We start from the raw sequence: 26,348 nt of genomic DNA on the forward strand, positions 1-26,348 counted from the left end.
TTTTCAGTGCCATCTCTTGACATACCTCCTCCAGACTGAAAAGGACTCCACCAATTGGGGCACCAAAGGCTACAGAAACTCCTGCTGCTGAGGCAGCTGACAATACCTGGAAAAGAATAAAGGTGAGGGGTTTGTTGCAGTTCATGTTTTAAACATGAACAACAGAATCTCACTATAGCTATAAGCTAAGTTTGCTGGTGATACCAAACTGGGACATGCCAACAACTCTCTTGAGTGACAGGAGGCCTTGCAGAAGGATCTAGATAGATTGAGGCACTGACCAGTGATTAATGGGATCAAGTCTAATGAGTCTGAGTGCTGCACACCAAGCCCAAGTCTAAATTGGGAGAGGAGTGGCTGGAGAGCAGCCCTGCCAAGAGGGATCTGGGGGTGCTGGTCAGCAGCAGCTCAGTGTGGGTCAGCAGGGTGTGCCCCCAGAACCCAGAAAGCAAAACTCCATCCTGGGGAGTATCACAGCACAAGCAGACAACCAACAGAGGGACAGCCTTGGGGGGCCTCATCCTGAGTGTTCTGTGCAGTTCTGGGCCTCCCATGTCAAGAATGTCCAAGTTCTTGGTTGCATCCAGGGCAGGGAAATGAAGCTGGTGACAAGGATGGAAAGAGTGTCTGAGAACTGGCTTGGAGAGGAGGCTGGAGCAGAGATTGCCCTGCAGCTCATGGCAAAGCCTATGGTGACACAGGTTGTTTCCTGGCAGCCCACAGAGGACATGGCAGAGCAGATCTTCACCCTGCAGCTGATGCCAGAGTAAGCTCCTGGCAAGAGCCATTGCCTGTGAAAAGGAGCCCAAGCAGGAGCAGGTTTCTTGCAAGCACTGCAGCCTGTGGGTGATCCAGGCTGGGGCAGTCCTGAATGGCTGTACCCTGTGGAAAGGACCCATGCTGAAGATGTTTGCAAAGGACTTTTCCCATGGGTGGGGCCCCAGGTTGGAGCAGAGAAAGAGTTTCAAGAGGAAAGAGCAGCAGAGACAAAGTATCCCCTGGTGCCACTTTGGGATAGAAGAGTTAGGAGCGAAGCTGAGACTTTTAAGCAGGGACAGTGGGGGCAAGATACATTTACTTTTGTTTTCCTTTCTCTCTACTCTACTATGGGCAGTCGAGTAACTTTCCTCAAGTCTAGTCTGTTTGGCCTGTAATGGCAACTGGTAAGGAATCTCCCAGTCCTCATCTTGACCTCTGAGCTTTTCATCTTACTCTCTCCTGCTGTCCTGCCAACACAGAGGGATGACAGAACTGCTTGGCCAGCACCAAGTCTAACTCACCACACTCTCATTAACAACAGTGAACTAAAACAAGGCAGAAAACACTGTTGTCACCAGGAGTACTTTTTACATGGGTTCAGAACACTCTGCTGTCCTCATAACTGAAGACACTCATCAATTACCAAAATGCAGAGATAAGCACAGAAAGAATTTAAATAAAATCAAATGGTCTCTGAAGTGAAGAAATACAAACTGACTCTGCCATGGAAATTATTTACCTGTGAGAATGCTGGGGATAATACATTGCTTTTAACATAAGAAATAACTATCGATAACCACTAAACATTGTCCAAGAGAACAAATACCATCTTTTAAACAAATCAGTGTAAATGCACCAATATTCAATACATTCTAGAAATGCTTTTTCAGGAACTTACCTCTCTTTTTTTAGCTTCATTTGTACTGTATTTTGGAAAGAGGTAGGAAAAAATATTCCCACAGCAGCAGGCAACATGTACCAAAGGACCCTCTTTTCCTAAACTCAAACCTGATGCAACAGCCAAGACTAAAGTAATTGTTTTTATCATCAAAGTCCACTTCCCCAAGTAACCTCTGATGATGAAGCCGCTCAAAATAGTTTTTATCTGGAAGAAATAAAAAACTGTAGCTGTTACTGCATTCTTCAATTTTCAGAAAATAATTCTTCCTTTTATTTTAGCTGCAGAACTTCAAAGTCAGCCTTTTCAAATGACTAGCTCTGTCATACTTTAAAACACATATCATTCAGATTACCACACTGAGTCTATCTGCTTGCCAGCTTTCCATTTGCAACTTACTCTAAAACACTGGATAATGCCAAACAACTAACTAAATTATCAATTACATTTAGTAGAAATTTAATCTGCAGCAGCTTCTAAGACTGGATTCATTAGTTTATTATGTAAATTATTGAGTGAAAGGCAGAAAATTTCCAAAGGAAAAGTAAACCTGCAAAAATCATACTCAAAGTCATCTATTGTAGCAATATCCTAACTTGCACCAATAGCATGAATACTTGTTTTCATGTTTACCATCAGTACATAAAAATCAACAGCAGATTTCTTCACATAAAGATGGAAAAGATCAACCTATCTCCACCACAAAAATGTGCCACTTGCCGAAAATATTACTTAACAATGTTGTATTATTAGCCTGGAAAATATGCCCATATAGAGTAAATAATATACAGGTACTATAGGACAACATGTCCATAAATAGGATGCACACAAAACACTGGGCAGCTGTGTCTAGAAAGTAAAGACAGCTAGATTTGACAACCAATTTAAGATGAAATTTCTTCTGGAATAATGGCACAGAACTACTCCAGGCTTAAACAGAGGTGGATTAAAAAAAAACATTTACAGAATAACTGAAGAAGCGAGACTGACCAGAACCAATCTGACTTTGGATTTTTCTCTCCCATTCTGTGCACAGTAGAAGACAGCAATTGTAAACAGTGAGTTTTTGAGGATATTACACATTTCACATTGTGACTGTCCACTGGTTTGTGCTAGTTAAGGCAACTAAAGCCATTCCAACAAAAGATTGATTGCTCTATCAAATGACCCATATTGTGTCAACAAATCACTGCTCTCTTATCACCATTGGGGAGGGTGTGAATTACGGGAGATGTGGAAATCATTCTTCAGAAGTATACTAATCCAAGTGCTTCCTTAAAAAGTGGTCCTGACAGAAGTAAAATATACTAACCCAGAAGGTTTTTGTAAAATTTGGGTTATTTTCTCAGAAACAATTAGCACAATTACAAATTTTCAATTTGAATGCTTGTATTAATATATTTCTTCAAAGACACAGGGTGCTTCCTCTTACCTTCCCCCTGACCCACTAAGGCAGCAATAATCTACACATTAATATGAAACACTTATATTACACATATATTCATTCAGTCAGACCTCACCTCAGGTATCCCTGAGCCACAGGCGTAGGGAGCAAATACCTTCACCAGAGAAACTGCTAAGAAGGCAAAGCTCAATGCCCAGAAAATGTACATTATGTAGTTCATTATGTATGAACCTGGGCCCTAAAAGCAAAAACAGAAAGTCAGAAAATAGATTTGACACAAGAGCAAAATCACTACTTGAAATAATCCAGAAGTACTCTTGCTGCAAGTACATTTATACGCACATTTTGAAGCACGATAATTACTGCTGAGAGAGTTTTGTTTGGAAAGCATAAAGTCATGACACCTACACATTAGCACAGACTGGGTTATAAAAGATAGAAAGCATTCTAACACTTCATGTTAAAAATAAAAAACAAATATAGAACAGGTTTTTTTTAATAGCTAATAGCTGCTAAAATCTAGTGAATATTGAGTAATTAAAAAAATGTGGTAGAAAAAATGAAACAAATCTATTCTTAGTTATCAGAGAACACCATAAATGGATTTAATTTACATACAGCTATGATCAAATTTTTGTGTTATTAACAGTTCTATGTTCTCATAACTTCTTTACATTTGCAGTACTCCAAGGTCCCTTGCAGTTCATGAAATACACATTTATTGCACTGTAATCTATTAATCAATTCAAATGCAGAAAAATGGCACAGACAGTACAACCCAAATTCATGTTTAGAATCCTAACCCTAAGACCATTGTTTTCTTTCCCTATTCAGTCAAGCTGTTGAACAAAACCATCAAAGAATACTCACTTCTGCTTGCCCAATTATTAGTTCTGCCCATGTTTTCCACTGCGGACATTTATCTCTCTCTTCAAATGTGGTCTCATTTGAACCCCAACAACACTGCTCATGGTTAAACCACAAAGCACTCAGGCAAATGCCTTCCTTTAAGTCAGTCATCCAGTCAGCAGCTATGTCAATTAATCCTGCCAATGCCCCTGTTGTGGAAACAGTTTTGTATTAATGTTCTGGTAAACAGAAATAACACACACAGCTAAAATGAAGCAATGTGCTTGTATTAATTGATGTAAATTGTGAATACAGAAAATTTAATTAAATAGATATTTAATATACTACTGATTTTCAGGATTGTATCCTGTTTTCATTATGGTAAGACTAATATTTGCTGAAGAATTAAGTATCTTTTCTATTTCCCAAATTGAATGAGATTTTTTTTTCTTGCTTTTTTCTTGTCCATACCACAGCTCTCCAACAGCCCACAGAAACCAAAGAGTTAAGAATAAAAAGAGAACTGTTACTTTTTTGTGATGTACCATTTTATATGGCACCAAGCCTGCTGGAAAGAGATGGGATTCACCTGTCTAAAAGATGGAAAAGGATTCTAGCCTGTGTGTTGGCAAGTCAAAGCAGTATCCAAATTATTAAAACACATAAACATAAGATCTCCTTGTGACTAAACTCAAAGGTGTATCATTTAAGATCCACTAGACATACAAGAGAAGGCATCTGAGACCAAAAAACCCACCAGTGTTCAAGACCAGAATTTGTTCACTCTGTTGCTCAGAAACAGAATTAAGGAATTTTAATAAACAGCAGCTTAGGGGGTTGAGAACGCTATACTGCATGTTCCCACTGAAATTATCAGAAACAATTTCCAGTAATTATACACTCCTGGTTTGTGCATCCAGAAGTATATAAACATGCTACAAACTCTGCAAATATAATAATTATATGCGATTTGTAAAAGTGATTATGTATATACCTAAGTAGTAATTATACTGTTACTATGGTTTATAATAGGTATGGCCTTACTTCACAACTAATTTTCCTAACATTTAAACTAAAATGTCTGTTTGAAATCCTTTTTTTAAAAAAACTGGGCACAAAGCTTGTGACCTCTCCTTCCTGCAGGTTTTATACTAACAGAAAAAGCAGCAGCACTGCCTGGTGGCTGGGCCACAAACTATTGGATGGTATTAGTTGCAAAATTCATTCTAAAATACGTTAAGAAGGAAAGAGAGAAGTGAAGTACAGGTCAACGAACTCTACCTGTTAAAGTCAGTATTTTCTGTGGAAGAACCTCTGTAAAGGTATGACATAAACATATAGCTAGAATTCACTAGTCCATACACACATGCTTTACAAGGAAGTGTGCTCACCAAAACTACACATATACCAGAGCTACTTTTACAATCATTTTCAGAAGAAATCCAACAGGTAAAAACCAAAACTTTGCAAAAAGGGAAACATAAATCTCAATCACAGGATTAAAGAACATTGATAGATTAGTAGGTGGAAATGCAAAAACACTTGAGAAACTCTCTAAATTCAGTGAGGATTTTGGTTCCCATTCCATCAGTAAACTTTTACCTCAAAATGGTGAAGCCTGTAAATCAAGATAGTAAACTTTTTTCTTCCCTTATGGAATTGTTGTACTAGACTGAAGCAGCTCTTAGTTGGGTTGGTAGAGAACAAAGGTAAAACACAGTAACTATACTTGCTGACAAATATAAGAAAAGAATCCTTTGTGTTTTCATTTACCTGAAGCCAAACCAGTTAATGTGACTACCAACCATCCTGACCATGCATCGTACAAACTTTTTGTCATCTCCCATGCTGATTCTTTCTTCTTGCTGTTAATCTGCAAAGAGAAATTGGTATGTAGAGTTGTATGTATTTCTGTAATATGAAAAACTAAAAAAAGGAAGTATGACATACAAATTGCATGATGAAAGCTGCAGGCAAATAAACCCTCTCTTGAAACCACAAGTGTTCTGCTTGTATTTAGATAGATAAATCTTGTATTTAGATAGATAAATCAGCTTAGTTATTCAGACATCAAGCAACTGACAGAGAAACATATACTTGCTTTATTTAAAGAACTAAAATCCAGGAAATACAATTTTAGGATAATTGAATATTTTCTATGGCACACACCTAAAAACATGAATTGCAACATTATTTCCCTCTTATAGATTAAATATTTTTGAACCTTAATTAAACTGTTAGCATACTAATAATAAGCTATTTCATATGACTCAAATACCAAAAATTCTACTTCAAATATAAACATCTTTATCTTTAGACTAAAAAACACATAAAAGTAAAATAAAACAAAAAAATTGGATAACTACCTTATAGTACTTCTAGACAACTATTAGTAATGGCATCTGAAGTTATTGCACTGAAAAAGTTGCTATTCTTATTTTATCCCTATTTACTCTGTGCACTTAGCTGCAGTGGCACAGACACACTTGTGTCAGTTTAAAAGCAATATACATCACACTTCACTTTTCTGTACAAGTACCACCAAAACCACTATTGTACTATTTCAAATACATTTACAGTGGGAAATAGCCTTAAATGAACTAACATGCAAAAAATGCAGTACTATAAAAATGGGACCTATTCCCACTCTATTAAATTACTGCTTCCTTTCCAAATAATAATAATGCTTCAAGACTGCAGGTATTGAACTAAGCAGTGCTTTTTAAACAGTATTCAAGTAGTTCTAGCTGATGTAACTATGTCCAAATGTAAAGGACATGCATCTATTTGTATGCATTACTAAACCAGACCTTAGCTCCAACATCCAACCAAAGGAGTACAGTTATTTATCTCATGTACCCGTCTATGCCTTTCTCTGTCCTTGCACTTCTCTCGGACCCAGTCGATGGTATGGAAGTCATCGTATGTTCCTACTCCAGGAATTGGCTCATCCAGAAGGTCCAGTAAATGGGTTGAACTGTTGATATTTCCACCATTTGTCATTGTATAATGAGTTCCTACAGCAGAGAAACATAGGAATCAATTAATTCTGAAATAAATGAAGTATTCAAATTATGTTCATAGCACAAAAATTTCTGAGCAACTAATTAAGACACTTTCCACAATATGCATGTTGTACCGTCATTCAGGTCTCTCAATATTGCAGGCCACTCCTTTTTACTGTCATTCAGCTGTAAGTTAAATTTGTATATTAGTGACTTTGTGTTTCCATTGGTTAAACAGGAATGTCCTAGTCAAATTATTGTTCTGTTTTCTGTACAGACTCCAGAAAAAGTTCAATAGAAGCAAGTGGAAAAAAAGAGCAGCTTTGACACACATTTAACTTGAAGTTTATTTCAGTTTAAGAACTACCAAAGGAAAATCTGTTTGTACAAAAACAAAGCAAAGATGATTAGCTAGGAAGTTCACAGTACCTTCATATGTTACCAGTTATTTCTAAATATACATTCTATTGATTACCAATCTCTCCTACACATCTAAACCAAACCTAAAATACATTATTAAAAGATTCTAAGTGCAGCTAAAAAGCAACAAATACTCATATTTTGTTGTTTTGTCGTTTTGTTTTTTTTTTCAGGTAAATCACAGAACAGTCCTCGGTCATGAAAAATTGGAAAACTGTATAAAGAAAATATCTTCTACTAATTTGTCATCACTAGCCAGTTTCTTCACAAGCAGCTTGCACAGCAACAGCCCAACAAGTATTTTACTGCACTGATCAGAATAAGAAGAGCAAGAAGGGTACTGAGAATTTTTCCATTTTCAAAAGTGATATAAGGAAGTTTTACTTTTTTTAAGCTTTCAAATGTCATAAATTCTGTAATATATTGGCTTTTTTTTCTTAGTTCTCAATTGTTTGACTAAGAACAAAATAATATGCCAAACAGTATACAGCACACCACAGTAATCTCTATTCATAAAGATGTAGGCTCAAGTTGACCAAGATGTCTATCAGTTCAGACAAACACCAGAACTCATTTCACTAGATTGACACTGGGACGTTTAGACAGGTGTTTTGTTTGGTTTTTTTTTTTAAGCTGGGTTTGGGTTTTGGGTGTTTTTTGTTTTGTTTTGTTTTGTTTTTTTTAGCCCAGGCTTCTTTAATTGAGCTTCTGGGTATTGTCAGCAGAAATTTTCAACTAACCAAAAAACCAAAACTAACAAACAAAAAGCTTGTCAAAGGATCTACCTGTAAACTTCCAAATGTAACAAATGCTGAGTTCACCAGCCCAATTTCTCACAACTCACAATTAGATTTATACCTAAGTAAAATGTGCCTTTTCCCTTTACAAATGTGAATTCTAAGATCTAGAAGCAGTGTGACACTCTAACCCAAGTGGTGCCTAAGTCGTCTATTGCTTAAGAGGTCATGTTGATGCCTACTATATAACACATTGTTTATTGGGACATTTGCTTAGTGGAGAAAGACAAAACAAGAAAATAATACAAGATTCATATTAAGACAAAATGCAACCTAAAATTTTCAAGATCCACAAACAACTACTATTACAAATTCTATGAAGATTAAAAGAAAAGTACAGAAGACAAGGCAAATGTAGCAGACAACTCCCCAGTAATACCAATACTATTCTTTTAGGTGACCCTGGCTGCCATCTTTAGCTTAATACTTTTTTCCCCAGTCTATGCCATACTAAATTCCCCCTCATCTACTTCCCATAGCTAAGCCCTGTAAATCTCTTCCCGAAGCTGCAGTTAGTCTCCTCTCTTAAGGCAGATGTAAAGAAGCATTACCTATGCTTCCATTAATAAAAGGCTAACAACAACAATTTAAATCAGATTTGCTAATAGAGGTGATTGTGAAAACCTTGCTTTAGGATATGGGATTCAATTCTCTTGCCATTTTCAATTCTCCCAACTAGAAGTCTAAGATACATGTCTGGCTAGCTGAAAGGGCAAGGTGATCTTGTGGAAGAGAGAATAACAAAATTCACAGTTTAATAATTAGTTTAGCTCTCAAAATTAAGACAGTAACAGAATATATTATTAAAATATACTTACAAGAAATCAGCTTCCTTTGGCAAAGCAAGGGACATAAATTAACCTCACCCACAGCTTAATTATTAATCTTCTACAAAGGTACAATGGGATCACAGTTTCCTGAACCTGAATGAGTAGGGTTGGGCAAAAGCTTGTCTTTGCTCTAGAGGAGTTGGTTCTATGCCCTGCTGTAGATGAAGCAATATCAAACTACAAAGGAGCATGCAATCCTATGCCACAGAAGACAAAGGAAAGTTGAGAGTTATAAATGTATCACAAACAGTAACAGATTATTTTATGCATATCACAAGGTGCTAAATTGGAATTCTCTCCAGGGGCTCATCAGAGATGCCATCATCAGAGATGGCACTATATTACTTGCACCTGACCCACAGCAGAACTTGGAGTAGACTACAAAGGATGGTCATGGTCTAGAGACAGTAAAAATCCCACTGAAACTATGGCAGGTCCCTACTTTGCCAACAGTCGCTGGCACACCAAAGACTGGAATATAAATGATTATTGTATGATGGGGAAGAGACGCAGAAGAAGATGTGAAGCTGAAGAGAAGGTTTTGTTGAATCCAGAGCTTCCATGAGTGCCTGATGTAATAGCTGAATAGCCTGAATAGCTGTAATCTTGTACCAATGAGAAAACAGGCAGCACTGTGGTAGAAAGGCATCCTTAGAAGACCATGAAGGGGACAATTCTACAAAATCTCATGCTCTGTATCTAAGATACAGAAGTCTGAGATGACATTTTCCTGCTAGTATTATGACCTATGTAGCATACAACTATTCTAAAGGAGATTTTAAAGAAATATACCTTTTACTAAGACTCAACACTTTTCCAAGCTTTTGCTTCCCTTTCTACCCTTCCTTCTCTAGCATTTCATACAGCAAGATGCTCCTTCCAGCTATGAAGATAATGATTCCCATCAGCATAAACACACAAATTTCACTATTTACTCCCAGTTCCAAATGTCATTAAACGTATTTTCAATGCAATGTTAAAACCTTCACCAGAATACAAGTATTTCATCACAACATTCCAACCACCAGGCAGGAAATCATCATTACACAGATAAATTGTAGCACTTAGCAAACCTTCGGAAGTATTTCCCCTTCCTTCCTCTCCCTCTTCCCCAAGTCCTCAAGTTTCAAGACGCTTTCTCAGGCTATATGCTTTTCATCAAAATAGGAGCAGTTTTAGTCTTAAAAACCACAAGCACTTAGCATACAAGATGTATAGGCATAGCCTCCAGCTACATTAAGAAAAAATTTCTGATGTTCATATGAGGCCACTTAAGCCATTCTGGAGCTGTAAAGAAAGTAAAGCATTTTTGTTACACATGAGTTTGCTTAAGTTTTTATGAGACTGGAAACTAATGGTAGAAGTGGCATGCAGAACTTTTACTATTACTGCTATTCCAAACTAACCCATGTCCTCGGAGAGAAGGAAACAGTAGTATAATGATCCTCTCAGAGGCTTAGTACAACTCATAAGAATCCTTACTAAGCAAATACAGTCTTTCCACACTTGACAAAAATAAGGCAAAATCACAGAATAGTTTAGGCTGGAAGGGACCTTAAAGATCATCTAGTTCTTGGGCAAGGACATCTTTCACTAGACAGGTTGCTCAAAGTCCCATCCAACCTGGCCCTGAACACTTTCAAGCATGGGGCATCTACAGCTCATCTGGGCAACCTGTTCCAGTGCCTCATCACCATCACAGTAAACAATTTCTTCCAATATCTAATCTAAACCTCTTCTTCATTTGAAGCCATTCTCCCTTGTCCTGTCACTACACACTCTTGTAAATAGTCTTTCTTTCTCCATCCTTCTTGTAGGCTCCTTTCAGGTACTAGAAGGCAAAAATAAGACCACCTCAAAATCTTCTCCAGGCTGAACAAACCTCTCAGCCTTTCCTCACAGCTCTAGTGCTCCAGCTCTGTGATCATCTTGGTATCCCTCTGCTGGATTTGCTCCCACAGGTCAGTGTCCTTCCTACCCTGGGGACCCAGAGCTGGATGCAGCACTGCAGGTGGGGTCTCACCAGAGTGGGGTAGATGGGAGAATCTCCTCTGTCTCCTGCTTTGGATGCAAGTGCACATTTGGCTTTCCTGGCTGAAAGTGCACACAGCTGGGTCATGTCCAGCTTCTAATCCACCACACCCCCTTGAGGTCTTGTTAAACCTCATGAGATTCCCATGGGCTGGAGCTTGTCCAGGTCCTTCTGGATGGTATCCCATCCTTCAGGAGTGTCAACAGCACCACTCAGCTTGGTGTCATCTACAGATTTGTCAAGTATGCACTCAATCCCTTCATCTGTGTCATTAATGAAGACAGTAAATAACACCAGTCTCAATACGGACCCCTGAGGGATTCCACTTGTCACTTATCTCCATCAAGACTCTTGAGCCATTGACCCCTACCTTCTGGATGTGACCATCCGAGCAATTTCTTATCCATCCAATGGCCTGTTCATAAAATCCATCTCTGTCCAGTTTAGAAAGAGAGCTCTTGTGGGGGACCATGTCAAAGGCTTTGCATAAGTCCAGATAAACGATATCTGTAACCCTTCCCTTTTTCACTGATGGACTCCCTCTGTCATAGAAGGCCACTAGGCTGGTCAGGCATGAACCCTGGTGAAGCTGTGCTGGCTGTCCTGGATCTCAACACATAACTCCTGTGAGCTGCTGCAATCACAGACTTCAAGCTTATAGACAGTAAGCTTCTAGATAATAAAACCAACATGCTTCTTCAGAAAAAGGAAACTCTTCTGGGGGATTCAGTTACAGTAAATCCTGAATGGACTGCCTTCTAGAAAGGCAGCTGACTTTTGTTATCCTTCCATGCATGTAATTCCAAGCCTTGAGCACAATCCTTTCTCAGCAATCAGCTCTGGTATTGTGAAGAACTGTTTCAACTGAAGTTGTTAAAAAAAAATACATTGCACAACACTAAAAGAAAGAATTGTAATAAGCATTAAGGTTAGCAGTAAAACACTATACTTTGGGACACCTGATGAGAATTAAGTGCAAGAAAAATGCTACACAAATGAAACCAGAATAAGAAAAGTGGATTCCAATACTATAAAAAAGCTTTTATATCTGAAGAAGCGAAGGATTTTTTTTCTTTTTTTTTTTTTTTTCTTTTTTTTTTTTTATTATTTTTTTTATTTTATTTTAATGAGAATGTAAAACATATAATCCAAAGTCCCTTCAGCTGATACTATGTCTGAGAAAAAATGAACAGTCCTTACCATACTGCTCTCCTGCCTTTCTCTTTGAACATGAAGTTATACTCAGTGGCTGTTGGGTCCCAATACTGGTCCAGCTTCCTGCTTTGCCTAGCTAGTTTCTCCTGATAGAACCACTAGGAAAAAAATTACAGAACTAATATTTTGCTATACTCACAGAAGCTGTTCTTTATATCAGGATTCCTCCCTGCCTTTTGTCCCTCATCAAGTCTAGGACTATATCTTCTTCTTTCATATTTTATAGATGTGCCTCATACAAGCAGTATTCAATCTTGATTGATGTTGGAACTATGATAAACATGACAGAAGGCTGATTTATGTAGATTACACACAGCCATCTTGAGGCTATGCACAGTATTTTTAAGGGCTGCCTCACCTCCTGCAGCAGTAATCCCATACTGCTTCGTCTTTTTGCAACTCAGGCAACTTCTTTCAAATTTGAAAGTAACCCTGGAACACATGCAGCTGCTGACAGGTGTGCTTTTTAAAGAAAAATACCCAGTAAATTTATAGCTGATTTATTTCACACAAGAAAGGGGTTTTACAACATACATGCTGCTCCCGATTATTTGCATAACTGTTCAAAAATCCTCCCCAACTCTTTCCTCGTAGGCTGTGCTCTTTGTTTTCTCATAAAAATAATGAGAAGAGAAACATCAAGATTTAAGATAAATGCTACATCCTGGGTAGTGAAATGATGCACAACACACTTTTATGTGGTAATCCCCCATGTGATTATCTGAACAATCACCCAGTATCACCTGGAGAACAAATCCCCACAGCTACACCCTCACAAGAGAATAAGGTACAGAACTGAGACATGAACAGACTTCTCAAGAGGGTGGCTATCAGAGTTAACAGGGCACCATAATCTTACGATAAAGCTTAAGACTCCTTCAATATCCTACACAGCACATGATATCCATCCTCTGAATACACATCACAAAATATACCATTGTCTCAAACTGAGCCTATATTACTTTTTTCCATTTTAAGAAATGAGACATAACTCTTGGGACATAATTACACAGTAAGTCTGAGCTGATCTAATTGACTGCTGGAACACAAGGAGTAGATCTTGCTCCCCCTATTTCTCCCTGCTGTTCTTGGTCACACACTCCCACTGTCACCCTCGGATCAGCTTTGTCACCCTTGATCTGACTGCACAGTAAACCAAGCCAACGTGCTAATCCAACTAAGCAGACAAAACTAACAACAACAACAAAAAGTCTGTCATTATATGGAACTAGAATCAAGTTTCTGTGCTGTTGGAGAAGAAACAGAGCCAGTCCAAGGGCAAAAACTGAGAGAATAGATGGGGAGCAACAAGTTCACTCCCTTCCATCGCAACAAACTGTCAGACGAGTTATCCTGAAATACATAAACACACCCCTGGGGTCTTGTTAGATTTTAATTATAACTTTCTGCCGGAAACAACTCAAAACTATAAATATTAATGTCAGACACTATACAGTAACATCTATTTCACAGAGCTCAAAACTCCCAAAGGTTTAGAAACATTCCAGAGTTGTGAAATCAGCAACAGGTAAACAATGTCGATGCTGCTTTCAAAGACAGAGCAATAAGAGGACCTGATTTCTCAAAGGTATTTCTCTACAAGCTACGTAATTGCTAACTCTTACAGCAAGAATAGTTGCTGCTGCTCACCCATCCCTTTTTCTAAACAATGCACAAGTACACAGCATATGCCTCAGCTGCTGTTCTTATGGCTGACAGCAGTGCAACGAGTCTCTTTTGGGCTACCCCTAGCAGTGTGAAAGGAGGAGGGAGAAATAAATGCACCTCTGGGAGTGAAAATGAAGCTAGTCAGATTACAATAAAGACTGGAATAAGCTCCCCCTGACATGACCACCCAAATCTGCTGAGTGTTAAAATCAGCAGGAGCTGTAGCTTTCCAGAGGCTAGACTCTAATCCAAGGCTTTGCTTCACCCCTGTGTCCTTGAGTATTAGGTGGCAAGGGGAGTGGAGGCAGGGAAACACCCTGCATGCAACACGGTAAGGGTCACTTATGCCTGTAACAAAGGTTTGTACACACGGGGTATGTGTTAGTGCCTCAGCTTTTTCTGTCTCCATATTCACACCTCAAAATAGGAGGATTTCAATTAAAAAGACAAGAAACAATTATCAGTTTGTTAAAATTTGTCTGTAACCATTCAAAAAGAGTAATTAAGCACTCTTTCCTTTTCCTGGCTAAAAGCAATTTTTAAATTTCAGAATCAGAAGTATAGCACACAATGCCACTGTTATTTGCTACTGTTGATGATTAACGATGTTGAAGTCTTTGTAATCAAGTAATACATTCCACTTTGTCTGCAACTATGAATTTTTGGCTCTTTTAACTGCATCAAAGGCATTCAAACAGAAACTGGTCTCTGCAATACAGTCAAAATGCATATAAAATTAACACAACTATATATACACAAACTGAAAAAAATCATCTGGAAAAAAAATCTGATAAACGGGAAACAGGAAGACACAGAACAAGTTTTGAAGAACAAGGATAAGTTGTACTATTTACCAAAGTACTGCATGATAATACCTCCCATTTCATCTGCCCTCAAATAGAACTGAGTTTTAAAATAACCTGTTAAAAAGTAGGAGTCAAATCAAAGTTCAATAGTAGCACCTCAGAGTTAAACCAAGACTTTTGAAGATTTGCATCCACCACAAATGGACATGGGAAAAAAACCCAACAAACCAACCAACCAACACCCTGAGCTTTGGCTTTTCAGTTAAGGTAAAACAAACATTTCTGTTTCCTAATGCAGCACCAAAAAAAGGATTCATTGTTATAGATTTCTTTTCTTGTAGTTGTAAAGGCAGATGGACTATAGTTATGTCTGCAATGAATAGAGACTTCATATATGCAAGTGAAAAGTTGTGATCCTCCCATTACTAAATTTACAACTGATATTTCAGATGAATAATGAGGAAAGAGATGAGAAAAATAGAAGGCATAAAATATATAAAGTTAGATAAAGCAAACATTGCAAAAGGGAAGTTATCTATGATCTAACAATGACCAAGGCTATAAAAGTCAGAACACCAGAAATTTAGATAATTAGATTTTTTAAATGCCACTGCTGCATGTACAAAAGAGCAACTTACTTACATGTTCTTTTAGAGGGCAAAGACAGATGCTGCAAAAGTAATAATTCTGCTAATATGATTATCCCAATCAGACCACATTCAGGCCCAAGGAGGGAATCATCTTTGTCTGTTCATTAGCTTTCTAGTATCCCAAATAAAAATACGTCAAAAATTATTTCCACAATTGAGAAACATGCTTTAGAGAGAATTTTACCAGTTCTATAGCACATGCTATACCCGTAACTACCTAAATGAACTGTAGTTACATCTGATGGTACTTTATGCTACAAAGTCAAATGTGCTAAACTCATCATTGAAAATCCTTATCCCTCTTTTATACGAGGAACTTTAAAACAAAGCACAACAGAAATACAGCACCACATTCACGCTGAACTTCTCCAAGTTATGTTTTTACTCCAAGTACTTGAAGTTAGAGGATGATAATAATCTTGATCACATTTTCTATGGAGAACATGTAATTAATCTAGAAAAGTAATTTTTAAACTCTCCCTCAGCAACCAATAAAATTTCAGAGTCAAGCTCTAGCTCTGAGCATGTGTACACAGCTTTCATACCCATTTATTTCAAAGGTCACACTGGTATTGACTTTTATTACTAATTCTTAAACATAAGAGGTCCTTGAGCAGAAATGCAGCCTAAAAGTACAAGTTTTATCACTTAGGAGGATCTGAACTGGCTCAGTATGCATCTGACTCAAAGTCTTCTAGGATATTATTAAATATTCTCTGCCCCACAGCTTACAGTAACAAGTAAGGCTCCAGGTGGCTGAGAAGTTTTCCCTATGTTACTATTACTATTGTCTAAGCAAGAGAAGTTGCACCGTCATGGCAGGTGACTGGTGCACAATAAATGAAATTGTGACTTATTTTGTCTCCCAAAAAATTTAGCTTTACTAAAACTAAGTCATCAGTAAACTTGGCAAGTTCTTTATATATGTAACTTTCACATCTCCTGGCTACTGACTCAATCAGAGATTATTAGCAACACAAAATTTCATTAATTTTGCTTGAGGACTTCCAATTTCTTAAATCTTAAATGTGTTTATGTAAATGCAGAAAATAACTGGGAGTCAAGAAAGCTTACACTTACTACAGACCAAGTCTTGCTTGATCTGGGAGCCTGGCCACTATACGTGTACTGCTATTGCTCAGATTTCAAATTTTTCAAGTGGGGTAAAATGAATGCTTAGTTAGGAATAACAAAAAGAGGGGCAGGGGTGAGAGAATCAGAGTGTGAGCATGTATGTGAATGGCTGGAAGACAAGCAAGATACTGATCATTCTCAACTTTCAAAAGGGTCAAGGTAGTAAAAATGATACAAAAATAAATCCGAGAGCAATACAAGTAATTTATTTACACAACATATGTTGCAGTATATGGTTTGTTATATGAAAAATTCTTTTAAAAATGTACATGCCAGTTACTTGGGATTTATGTGATCCTGAATCAGAACTTTTAAACCCTTTCTGAGAAGTAGTATTTTTAACTGTCATTTAGTAGAGAAGAAGTGAACTGTGTTCCTGAATTTTTATTTGTGTGTCAGGGAGGATAAGTAGGTCTGGAATGATGCATTTAGTATCACATAAAAAGAAGTCTTAGGACAGCACAAGTCAAAGGAACTTCTAGTAAGAAGTATTCAATAATATCTGTTTAGCTTATTTTTTAAAGAGATAGTAGTGAGTAATCAACATAAAAGATAAACACAATTAATAAATACATATTTTTAAATCTTTCCACTTGATGTTTCATAGTGTATTTGTGCAGGGAAAAAAAAATCTTCTTAATGCAAGCTAACAGATCAGGCCTTTAATAATAATGTGTTATAATACTTTGTATTTCATCTCACTGAACATTAGAGAAGGCCGTTAATTAAACCTCAAAGACCCCTGCTAATTTAAACAGTCATTTCATAATTGCTGAGGTACAGCTACTTTGGATGAACCACTGCAGTCAATTAGTGCAACAAATGCTTTGATGTTACAAAGCAATTTTGCATGACGTGAACATCACTCTGCAGGACATAGGAGTTGTCAGTATGTGAATAAGGGAAAAAATTCACCAGCCTTTGACAATTAAGTCTGCTTTCTTGGAATATCTTTACCCATGTTCTCCGAGTTTGTTATCACAATGCTGTGAAATCTACATGACAGGAAAATAAAAATCTTGGTAGCAAACAAGGCAAAGAATTTACTTTCAACTTCTGGTTTTGTCTGCTAGCATTTTGAGCTTTATTTTAACAGCTGAATCACAGTAACAGATTACTGTGACATTGTAAACCATCAGGAAGCACTCACAAATTTTGGTTACATCTACTGGAGTGAGTCTGGAGTCCTCTTCTTATGAGACATATTGTCATGGTTTGATAAGCACTTGAAAAATTCAGGAACGCAAGAGATTACGGTGACACTATTCAGGTTTGTTGTTGGTTGTTTGGGGTTTTTTTAAATCAAAACTCACTAGAGCAAGCCCAAGAAGCACCAGTAACACTGTTTTGAAATACAGTACTAGAATGTGGGAAGCATAAGCCCTAACAGAATTCAGTGAAACTGCAAAAATGACAAGTCACAACTGGGAATTGGCTTGCTTGCCCCCAGCAGTGTCACCACAATGGAACTACCCAGCTGCATCCTCCACATTTTTCATTACAGTATTTTCAAACACTATGTTTAACAGCAATACTCCAGCATGCCAGACATCACTTTGCACTGCAAAGGTCTACATTTTATATTGTAAAAATTCACATTTCAATGTCTAACTATGACTGCAGAGTCTGGAAGTGTCATGTTAGGACTGTTTTGCAGTTCTCACACTTAAATCTACCTACAAATCTAAACTCAGAGAATGGTTGAGGTTGGAAGGGATCTCTGGAGGTTATCTTGTCCAGACCCCCTACTCATGCAGGGCCACGTAGAGCTGTTTTCCCAGGACATGTCCACAGGGCTTTTGAGTATTTCTGAGGAAGGAAATTTCACAATCTCTCTCGGTGACCTGCTACAGTGCTCAGTCAAGCTCACAGTAAAAAACTGTTTCCTGATGTCCAGAGGGCACCTCCCGTGTTCAGTCTGTGCTCATTGCCTTTGTCACTGGGCACCACTCAGAGGCGCCTGTCCTCACCTTCTTTGCACCTTCCCTTCAAGTACTTATATTCAGCCTTGATAAGATCCCAAATTCACATTTTGCAAATCTTTTAAGAACATACTTGCCTCAATTTCTCAAAAGGGGTTCTAAAATCTGACTTAGAGAACTATGTAGCACTTGCTAGAAACTGTAAAATTTGCTTGTCTAAAATAAACTGTATTGGAACTTGTTGATGTTCTTAAGATATGCTGGAAAACATTCTAAGAATCATGAAAAGACAACAAATAACTTTCTACCCAAACTACTAAAAGATAAAATGTTAGATTAAGATAAATGATGAGCTAATTCATTTACAGAAGTAAGAGTCTGCATGGACAGTCAAACCAATAAATAATATGGAGAGAAAAAAAAAATCATTTTATGTTAATCATATCTCTATTCTCAGCATACCTCCTCTCTAATGCTTACGCCAGCAGCTATAAATGTTGATAACTTTCTAATTTTAGATTGCCCAATTTAAACAAAAGCATGAATTCATTACATTTGTTGTTTTAAATACCACATTGTGACTATCCAATCCAAACAAGAAAATATACTTACATCCTCACAATTTGAAGGCATAACTTTTATTCCTACTACAGCTTCTCAGGACAAAACCAAATCTTTACAGAACATATTCTGCTTTAAATTTGCCCTGTGAGAAACAAAATGTAAGCTCAAAAGAGGGTTTTGTTTCCCCTCCCAGAACACTGATAACACTTTTCTTTCTAAATCTGCTTCCTTACAAGCAACAGTGTAAAGAACGTACCCTAAAGTAGCAGTTCCTTATGAGTTCATCAATATTTGCTGAGCTGACATAATACCATTGCAGAGCTTTCCCTTGGCATAGCAAAGCCGGCAACAACCGGCCAAGTCTTAAAACCAGGTAGGGAAACTTCAAAGCCAAACAAACGCTGTTCCTATTCACGCTAGCGGAAAGCAGGTAAATATCCTCTTTGGTAATTAGCTAATCTGGTCGTAATCAAAGATAAACACAGTTTTTGGAGGGTTTTTTTTATGCACGGGATGGCTTTATTGATTAAAAAACACACACGAAAAAAAAATTAAAAAAAACGGAGAGAGAGCGAAAGGCAAGGCTGCCACATATCGAAGATGGAGTCCCAGGGCGATGAGATGTGAAGCAGGACTGATCTGCCCGCAGAGAAAACAACCCCGACAACACAGGAACCAGCCAGCACTGAATTCTCCTCCCACAAAAGGCATCGGGCAGGCGAAACAAAGCAGTTGGATAATCAGCAAGCCTTTACGTGGCCGTTTCAAAGGCGGACAGCGTTCCCGCACGTACAGCCAGGCAAACAAGTCACCCAAACGCCAATCCGGCATACCTCGTTTATGCAACTCCCGGAGCGGAATGCCGTCTCCTCCCCCTCCATCGTAGGGCAGATAGGGATCGGCAGAGACATCCATGGACGTGGCGAACAGGGAGCCCGCCTGGCGGCTCAGGAGGGCCGCGGCATCGCTCAGGCCAGGGCGGCCGCTGCCATCTTCGGCCGGGCCCGGCCTGCGCCGCCGCCGTGGCTCTGCAGCGCCCGGCTCTGCGGGGCGGGCTCGGGCTCGGGATCGGCCCCGCTGATGTCAGCGCGGGGCGGCCCCGCCACCTGCGCCTCCCGCCGCCTCCCGCCGCCCCATGGCCCCGCCACCTGCGCCTCCCGCCGCCTCCCGCCGCCCCACGGCCCCGCCACCTGCGCCTCCCGCCGCCCCACGGCACGGCACGGCCCCACGGCCCTGCCACCCGCGCCTCCCGCCGCCCCACGGCCCGGCACGGCACGGCCCCGCCACCTGCGCCTCCCGCCGCCCCACGGCCCGGCACGGCCCCGCCGCACGGCACAGAGCGGGTAGCACCTGCTGCAGCCCCCCCCCCGCAGAGGCCAGCCCGCCCTGTCAACAGGTGCAGGCTGGGCCCCGGCTCAGACAAACAGGCCAACCTGCCCCACAAGGGCTGCCCATAGCTCCTGCACCTTTCTGGAGCCGCGCCTGCTGACCATTCTAAACACCTATAATCGCGTTGTATCTGGAAGATTCACGCATTGCTGGGTGCGGGGGAGAAGCCTCCTTCCTAGGCATTTCATTTACTCTTTTCTAACACCGAAACGATTACCTCCAAAGAGCAACAACATAACGTGCCAAAAGCCAACCCCTCTGCTCCACAGGATGAGGGCACCCCACTTTCATCAACCCCCTATCTGCTATTCACATAGAACTTTCACTGACCTTTTTTTTTTTTTTTTTTTTTTTTTTTTTTTTTTTTTTTTTTTTTTTTCAGTGATTATTCTGCTATTACAACTGTGTAACATCCATACTCACACTACAAAGCTTGGGGTGGGGGTGGAAGAAAACGTAATAAACACAAGTCCACGCTTGGCTCACATTACTCCACACATTGATAAAATGGTCTGAGTCCCTTAAAAGTCACAGGCTCAAAATAGGCAACAACCCACATGAATGCTAACCGAGGCACTCGTGATGCATCATCAAGCAGGGGCTGTTACAGCACTGCCAAAGCACAGGCACTTCAAACAGCTGCTGTCTAAAGACAGGAAATCTTACACACGCTTCCATTTGAAGCAGATATTATTACATATTGAATCCATATATAATATTATGTTTATTTAATGTATGATCTTGTCCTGGTTCTATCTTGCAATTGCTGATAAGAAAAATTGATAAGAAAGCTATTTTACATGAAATTTCCATAGCTGGTCCAGTGGTAATGAAGTACATATGGAAGGTGAGCAAATTCTTCCTTTTCTTTCCCTTCAGCAGATAGCAAAGTTAAATACATTGCATGCCTACTGCACCAAGGCCCAGCTTTCCTTGCATTCACATAGCAACAAGGAATTAGTTTTATTGTGTATGCCTTTGCACCTCTGTGACAGACAGTTATTTTAGTTTTCAAATGCATTAGTTTCTTAAATAATTTTCCATACATGTTCTTAGGGAAGTAATTTCTTTTATAAGCCAATGTTACAAGCTGTATACTGCAAATGATCATTTTGAAGACAGAGCAGGACATAAAGAAATGTTACATTTACTTCACAGGCTTGTAAATATAATAAATGTTAAAAGTATGATTTTGATACAAACATTGAGAAAATGTTGGTATCTCTATAGGTGGAAAATCAAGTGAAAAAAGGCAGGGGGAAATGAGCATATAGCAAAATATGTTTCCAAACCTTAAAGACTACCTTATCTCCAAGATAAAGGGAATCTTTGAGCCACAGACACTCAATTCTAAAAAACAGACAACTCCATTTGCTACCACCTATACAAACAAATGCTTTCTTAAGAGTGGCCTCCCACAACAACCGTTTTAACAAAAAAACCTAGAATCTTTAAGATCTTGCACATCCAAAACTTTCAGAGCCATTATGTATTATCACCATTTATTTTTGCCTATGAAAATACAAACCTAAGCATCTCTTATCTTCAAATCATATCTCTTATTTCCAGAGAAGTACAACAGAAATTCTTGAGCATTCTTAACTCCTTACCTCAACAGAACCTGGAAGTAGTCTGAAATCTTATTGTAAGGCTCTAAATGAAAAGTCATTCACAGCTGGAAGAAATACAACAGTTTCTGTAACCTGAAGCAAGAATTATTACAGAATGAACCATTAGTGCATTTATTATATGTTGGTTATAGATGACAACACTATCAATTCAACTTCATACTTGAGAGAATATAAAATAAAGGTTATAAAGGACTTGCATTAACCAAGTCTGGAAGATCACCTCTACTTCAGGAGTTTGATATGGTTACTGAAAGCCTGCAATGTCTTACAACTGATAATAAAGATCAGTCAGAGCAAAGAAACGGCTCACTTGTTGGCCTATACCTGTTCATTGGACTAAGGCAAATGCAAAATTTCTGACCAAGACAAAAATCCAGTTTGAGTTGGAAAAAGGGAAGCATGTAACTTGTTGAAGAGCATATCTGATCAAATGTAGATATGAGGGAAAATTATAACAAGAAGTCTGCAGTGTAAAATAGATTATTTCATATTTGCTATGTGAAATTTCAAGAGTCCACCTAATAAAAAATAAAAAAAACCCCAGCTCTTCAAAGGCCACTGCTTTTAGACTGGCTGCCAAACACCGTCCTTTGTCTACTCTTAAAAAGCAGAGCAGTCATTTTCCCTTCTCAGTTACCAGCAGCTCGTGTTCTCATTGTTCATACCCACCACCATGTGTATTCCCTTTCCTACAGTACCATGAAAGGTGATTTTAGTTTTTGTGTTGTTTTGGTTTTCTTATGAAAGAAGGATACTATACATACTAATGTGACAAGCGGTCCTTTTTTTTTTTTTCCCCACAAATATCTAAATACCAAATTACTCTTTTTCTACCTTATCTGAAAAAGTGCATGGCTAGAACTGACAACTTTATATTCTAAAGAGCATGTCAGTTATTTCTTTTGTGAAGTTATGCAAATTCCAAAATGAAAGTCAGTGGAATGGGGCTCTAGCTAACTATGTATTTTGGATATTACAGAGCACAGAATATTATGAATGCTTGTTGTAAGGCCTAAAGCAAGTTTAACAATAGCTTTAAATGGCTGAGAGCCCCTTCAAATTGCCAATTTACTACATAGAACAGCTCACACACAAACAGCAGGTTTGTATAGCACCCTGTTTTCCAAATTTCATTGCAGTAATTATAGACTGAGGTCTCAATCCCGGAAATCCTCCATGCCCAAATAACTTCACACATCTGAGTGCTCCCATTGTTTGCTGCAGGCACAGGCTATGGTTAACCAGAACTTAGATGCACCTGTCTTTGCAGAAGCCCATTGTTCTAAAAATACTGGAACATACACAGGTGACACACCTTTATGGCATACTAAGAATGACAAACGACACTTTTATCCTCTCTCCACACTTTATCTTTTCCAGTTTAGGGAAAGAGAAGAACCATATTCAACGCAAAGTATCTGACAATATAAGAATAAGTCAGAGGTTATACAGATCAGATACACCCAAGAAAATATGTTTTGAAGGGACAAAACAAGGCAAATGAAAAGAAGGGGAGTACCATGGAGGTATGACAGCCTGCTTACCCAAAGCTGGAGGGAAGACCTAAACTCTGAAGCACTTCCCACAATTTCATATTAAAAGGTAAGGTAGGTTTAAAGAAGACAGACAAACACCTTGCTACATATAAAATAAACATGCTCTCACTTCTGCCAATTACTTGGTTTATTTTGGTGATGGACTATGTAACTTTGTCACACCAGATAATGAAAATTGAAACAGTGTCTTTTATGAAATTACAAATGTAAGTTTCAGGATGCTGAATGATTTCACCAGCATAACAAGAGATGCCAAAAATGTGACTGATAATTAGAAATGTTAGTGTGACTGATGCAAAAGATTTTGGTGAGTATCAACTGCCATTTTCTTTTCTATGGTTATTCAAAACTAAAGCTTCTCTTTCAGCAGAGGTAGAAGATAATGTCCTCTTGAAAAATGCTACATATAGAGCACTCACCAAAGCAGCTACCGTCTCCAACCATTTGTAAAAGAATTTAGCTCATATATAGCTGCTCTTTAAGAGTGGCATGAAAGCATCCATTTACAACAGAGTGCCCAAAGTATACCTAAAATGTCTCAAAACCCTCTGTGCCTCATCATTACTCTTCCTTCCAGCTTTACTCTCCCACCTTTTCTCCCAATTTCTTCTTTCATTAACCCTTTTCTTAAGCCATGCAGACAAATTAAGCCCAGGTCTAACCCCTCTACCAGCCTGACTTGTCCTAATGTTTCAGTTTAGTATCTTGCAGCCCCTTCAGGCTGACTTTGTTCCTTCTGCATAAAATCATACAACTTTCTCATATGGGTCACGCAGAGCCTGCTGTGAGAATACAAAAGATGATAAAAGGACAAGCACTATTCTCTCAGTTCTAATTCCCAGACATGGTCCAGGATGGTATAACAAAGAAAATGGGGAGGAAGAGAGGAGAGAGAGGAAAAAAGTACAGTTATACATAGCTTCAAATTGATATAAAGTAAAAAACAAGGATAAATTATTTTAGAAGCATTGTAAATTAGAGTCTTGAACTTCATTCCTTCAATAGTAGTATATAGAATTCTGTCCTTGATCAGTATATCAGGCTATATATAGAAGACTCTGTTACCATTGCCACCTCATCAAAAGCCTCAATAAGGCAGACAGGTAACAACAGGAAAAATTTTAGACGAAATATAATGTAAAAGCAGAAGAAAACAAACGTATAGCATATGCTGTTGAGTAGTTTAAGGTAGATGGGGTTTAAGCAACACAGAAGTTAAAAAAAAAACCCAGAAGAAAATGCACAGCAGTAATACACAGTAAGATTTTTCCCTATTTGCATTTTATTATACAGAAAACAAATAGCTTCTTAACCACAGTTTCTTTTTTCATAATCACTTGTCTCCCACAAATTTGTTACTTAATTTTGCTCACAATCATTTCACCCACCAGAGAACACTTCAGTTCAGGTTCTCACCTAATAAACTCACTTTATTGGCCAAGCACAGGTTTTTGTATTATACTCCTACAGTTTTGTATAACTTCCAATGGTGCTTTTATTCACTGTCCAGACACAGAATGTGGTAATTGAAGTCTAACCCAACCAGCAAACAGGTAGAACAGGTCATATAGCCACAGGCATGTTGTGTAATCAATTCTGAGACTGACTTCCCCTCAGGGAAGTTGAACCTTCACTGCCAATCAGGGAAACAGCAGTAAAGGCTTCCCACTGCCATACAAAACTTCAGGGCAGAAGAAAAAAATAGACTTTAAAAAGGGGAAATGATAAAATCATGATGCAGCATTAACATCTAAGACCAAAAATAAACTAGGGAAAAAAAAAAAAAAAAGTTTGATCCTAAAGACTGGTTTGACATCTTGGCCCAAAACACCGAAAGTCTATCAGTTTTCTTTCCACTTCCTTCTGGGCCTGCCCGTGACACTACTTATGGTGTAACCCAATGAGGCTGGAAGAAAACACCTTACATCAACAGACTACATATAGCTACCAGGTGTGAGAGGTGTGTGTTAGTCTTTTTAGTCTTTGGGGGTTTTGAGGGTTTCTTTGGTTGGTTGGCTTTTGGTTTGTTTTTGGTGGTTTGGTTTTAGGTTTTTTTTAATTGATCAGTTTTACACTGACATTAGAAATATCTACTTCTCTGTATTAGTCACATGAGGAGGACTTGGAAGAAAAGCAAGTTATTTTCTGCAAACAAGTTGCTCTCTCTGATTCTCTAAGAGCCTCTTAACTACTTTCTATATTTTTTCTGTACTTTCTGTTTACAGGGTAGACTTTTACTAAGAAAAAGTACTGCTGCATTTTCACCTTTGCATATGTGTTCTCTTCTCACATTCCAATTTGCTAAAGCTGTAGTTACAATGCATCAGTGGGAAGATTTGTCATCCTTCCCTGAAGTTCACTTCCCCCCCTTTCTCAGACTAGTCAAAATTCTGCTGCAGAGATTGTTCTATTTTTCCTCACATCTAGATGCATACAAGGATATAGGTCTTATCTGCTCCACTGCCCTTATTCTGTTCTAGGGTTGTTTACTGTTGGCCACTATTTCCAACTTGGTGTACAAAGCATATTGCAGGAGATAACATTCTAGCACCAAGGTGTATTCCTCCCTAGATCCAGCACTGTCCTGGTTCTGGCTCAGCTCAGTCGGAGGGACACGACCAAGACATGACATGGTTATTCTATACCACACCATAGCCCCTCACATCACTGCCAGGGCAATGGGACTCTCCCTAATTTCCAACAAAGGTATTCCTTTCCAACTGGGAAAACATACCTGCAGTAGGGTTTGGTTGGGTCAGGCTCCGAGGTGAGAATTTTTGCACGTAAATCATTCTCTTTTTTTGTACATATTGTTATT

The 26,348-nt window shown here is 38.7% G+C and overlaps 1 protein-coding gene across 4 annotated transcripts in view; it reads right to left on the reverse strand.

Annotated features, from left to right (window-relative positions):
- Window positions 1–26,348, reverse strand: part of CLCN3 (chloride voltage-gated channel 3) — a 60,006-nt gene that overhangs the window by 16,728 nt on the left and 16,930 nt on the right. For 2 of the 4 annotated variants that reach the window (XM_083862037.1, XM_083862035.1), the window contains exons 1-7: window positions 19,788–19,956; window positions 6,771–6,928; window positions 5,685–5,784; window positions 3,933–4,120; window positions 3,178–3,300; window positions 1,658–1,864; window positions 26–106 (exon numbers count right to left, since the gene is read on the reverse strand). In XM_083862037.1, coding sequence (XP_083718163.1) covers window positions 26–106; window positions 1,658–1,864; window positions 3,178–3,300; window positions 3,933–4,120; window positions 5,685–5,784; window positions 6,771–6,928; window positions 19,788–19,869 — 939 coding nt within the window. In that variant the 5' untranslated portion in view covers window positions 19,870–19,956. Of the gene's footprint in view, window positions 1–25; window positions 107–1,657; window positions 1,865–3,177; window positions 3,301–3,932; window positions 4,121–5,684; window positions 5,785–6,770; window positions 6,929–19,787; window positions 19,957–26,348 lie in introns of those variants that run through there. The other 2 variants (XM_083862034.1, XM_083862036.1) reach the window with 1 other exon arrangement.

The sequence above is a fragment of the Zosterops lateralis genome (assembly GCF_965231275.1).
Source record: "Zosterops lateralis genome assembly, chromosome: 5".
NCBI lineage: Eukaryota > Metazoa > Chordata > Aves > Passeriformes > Zosteropidae > Zosterops > Zosterops lateralis.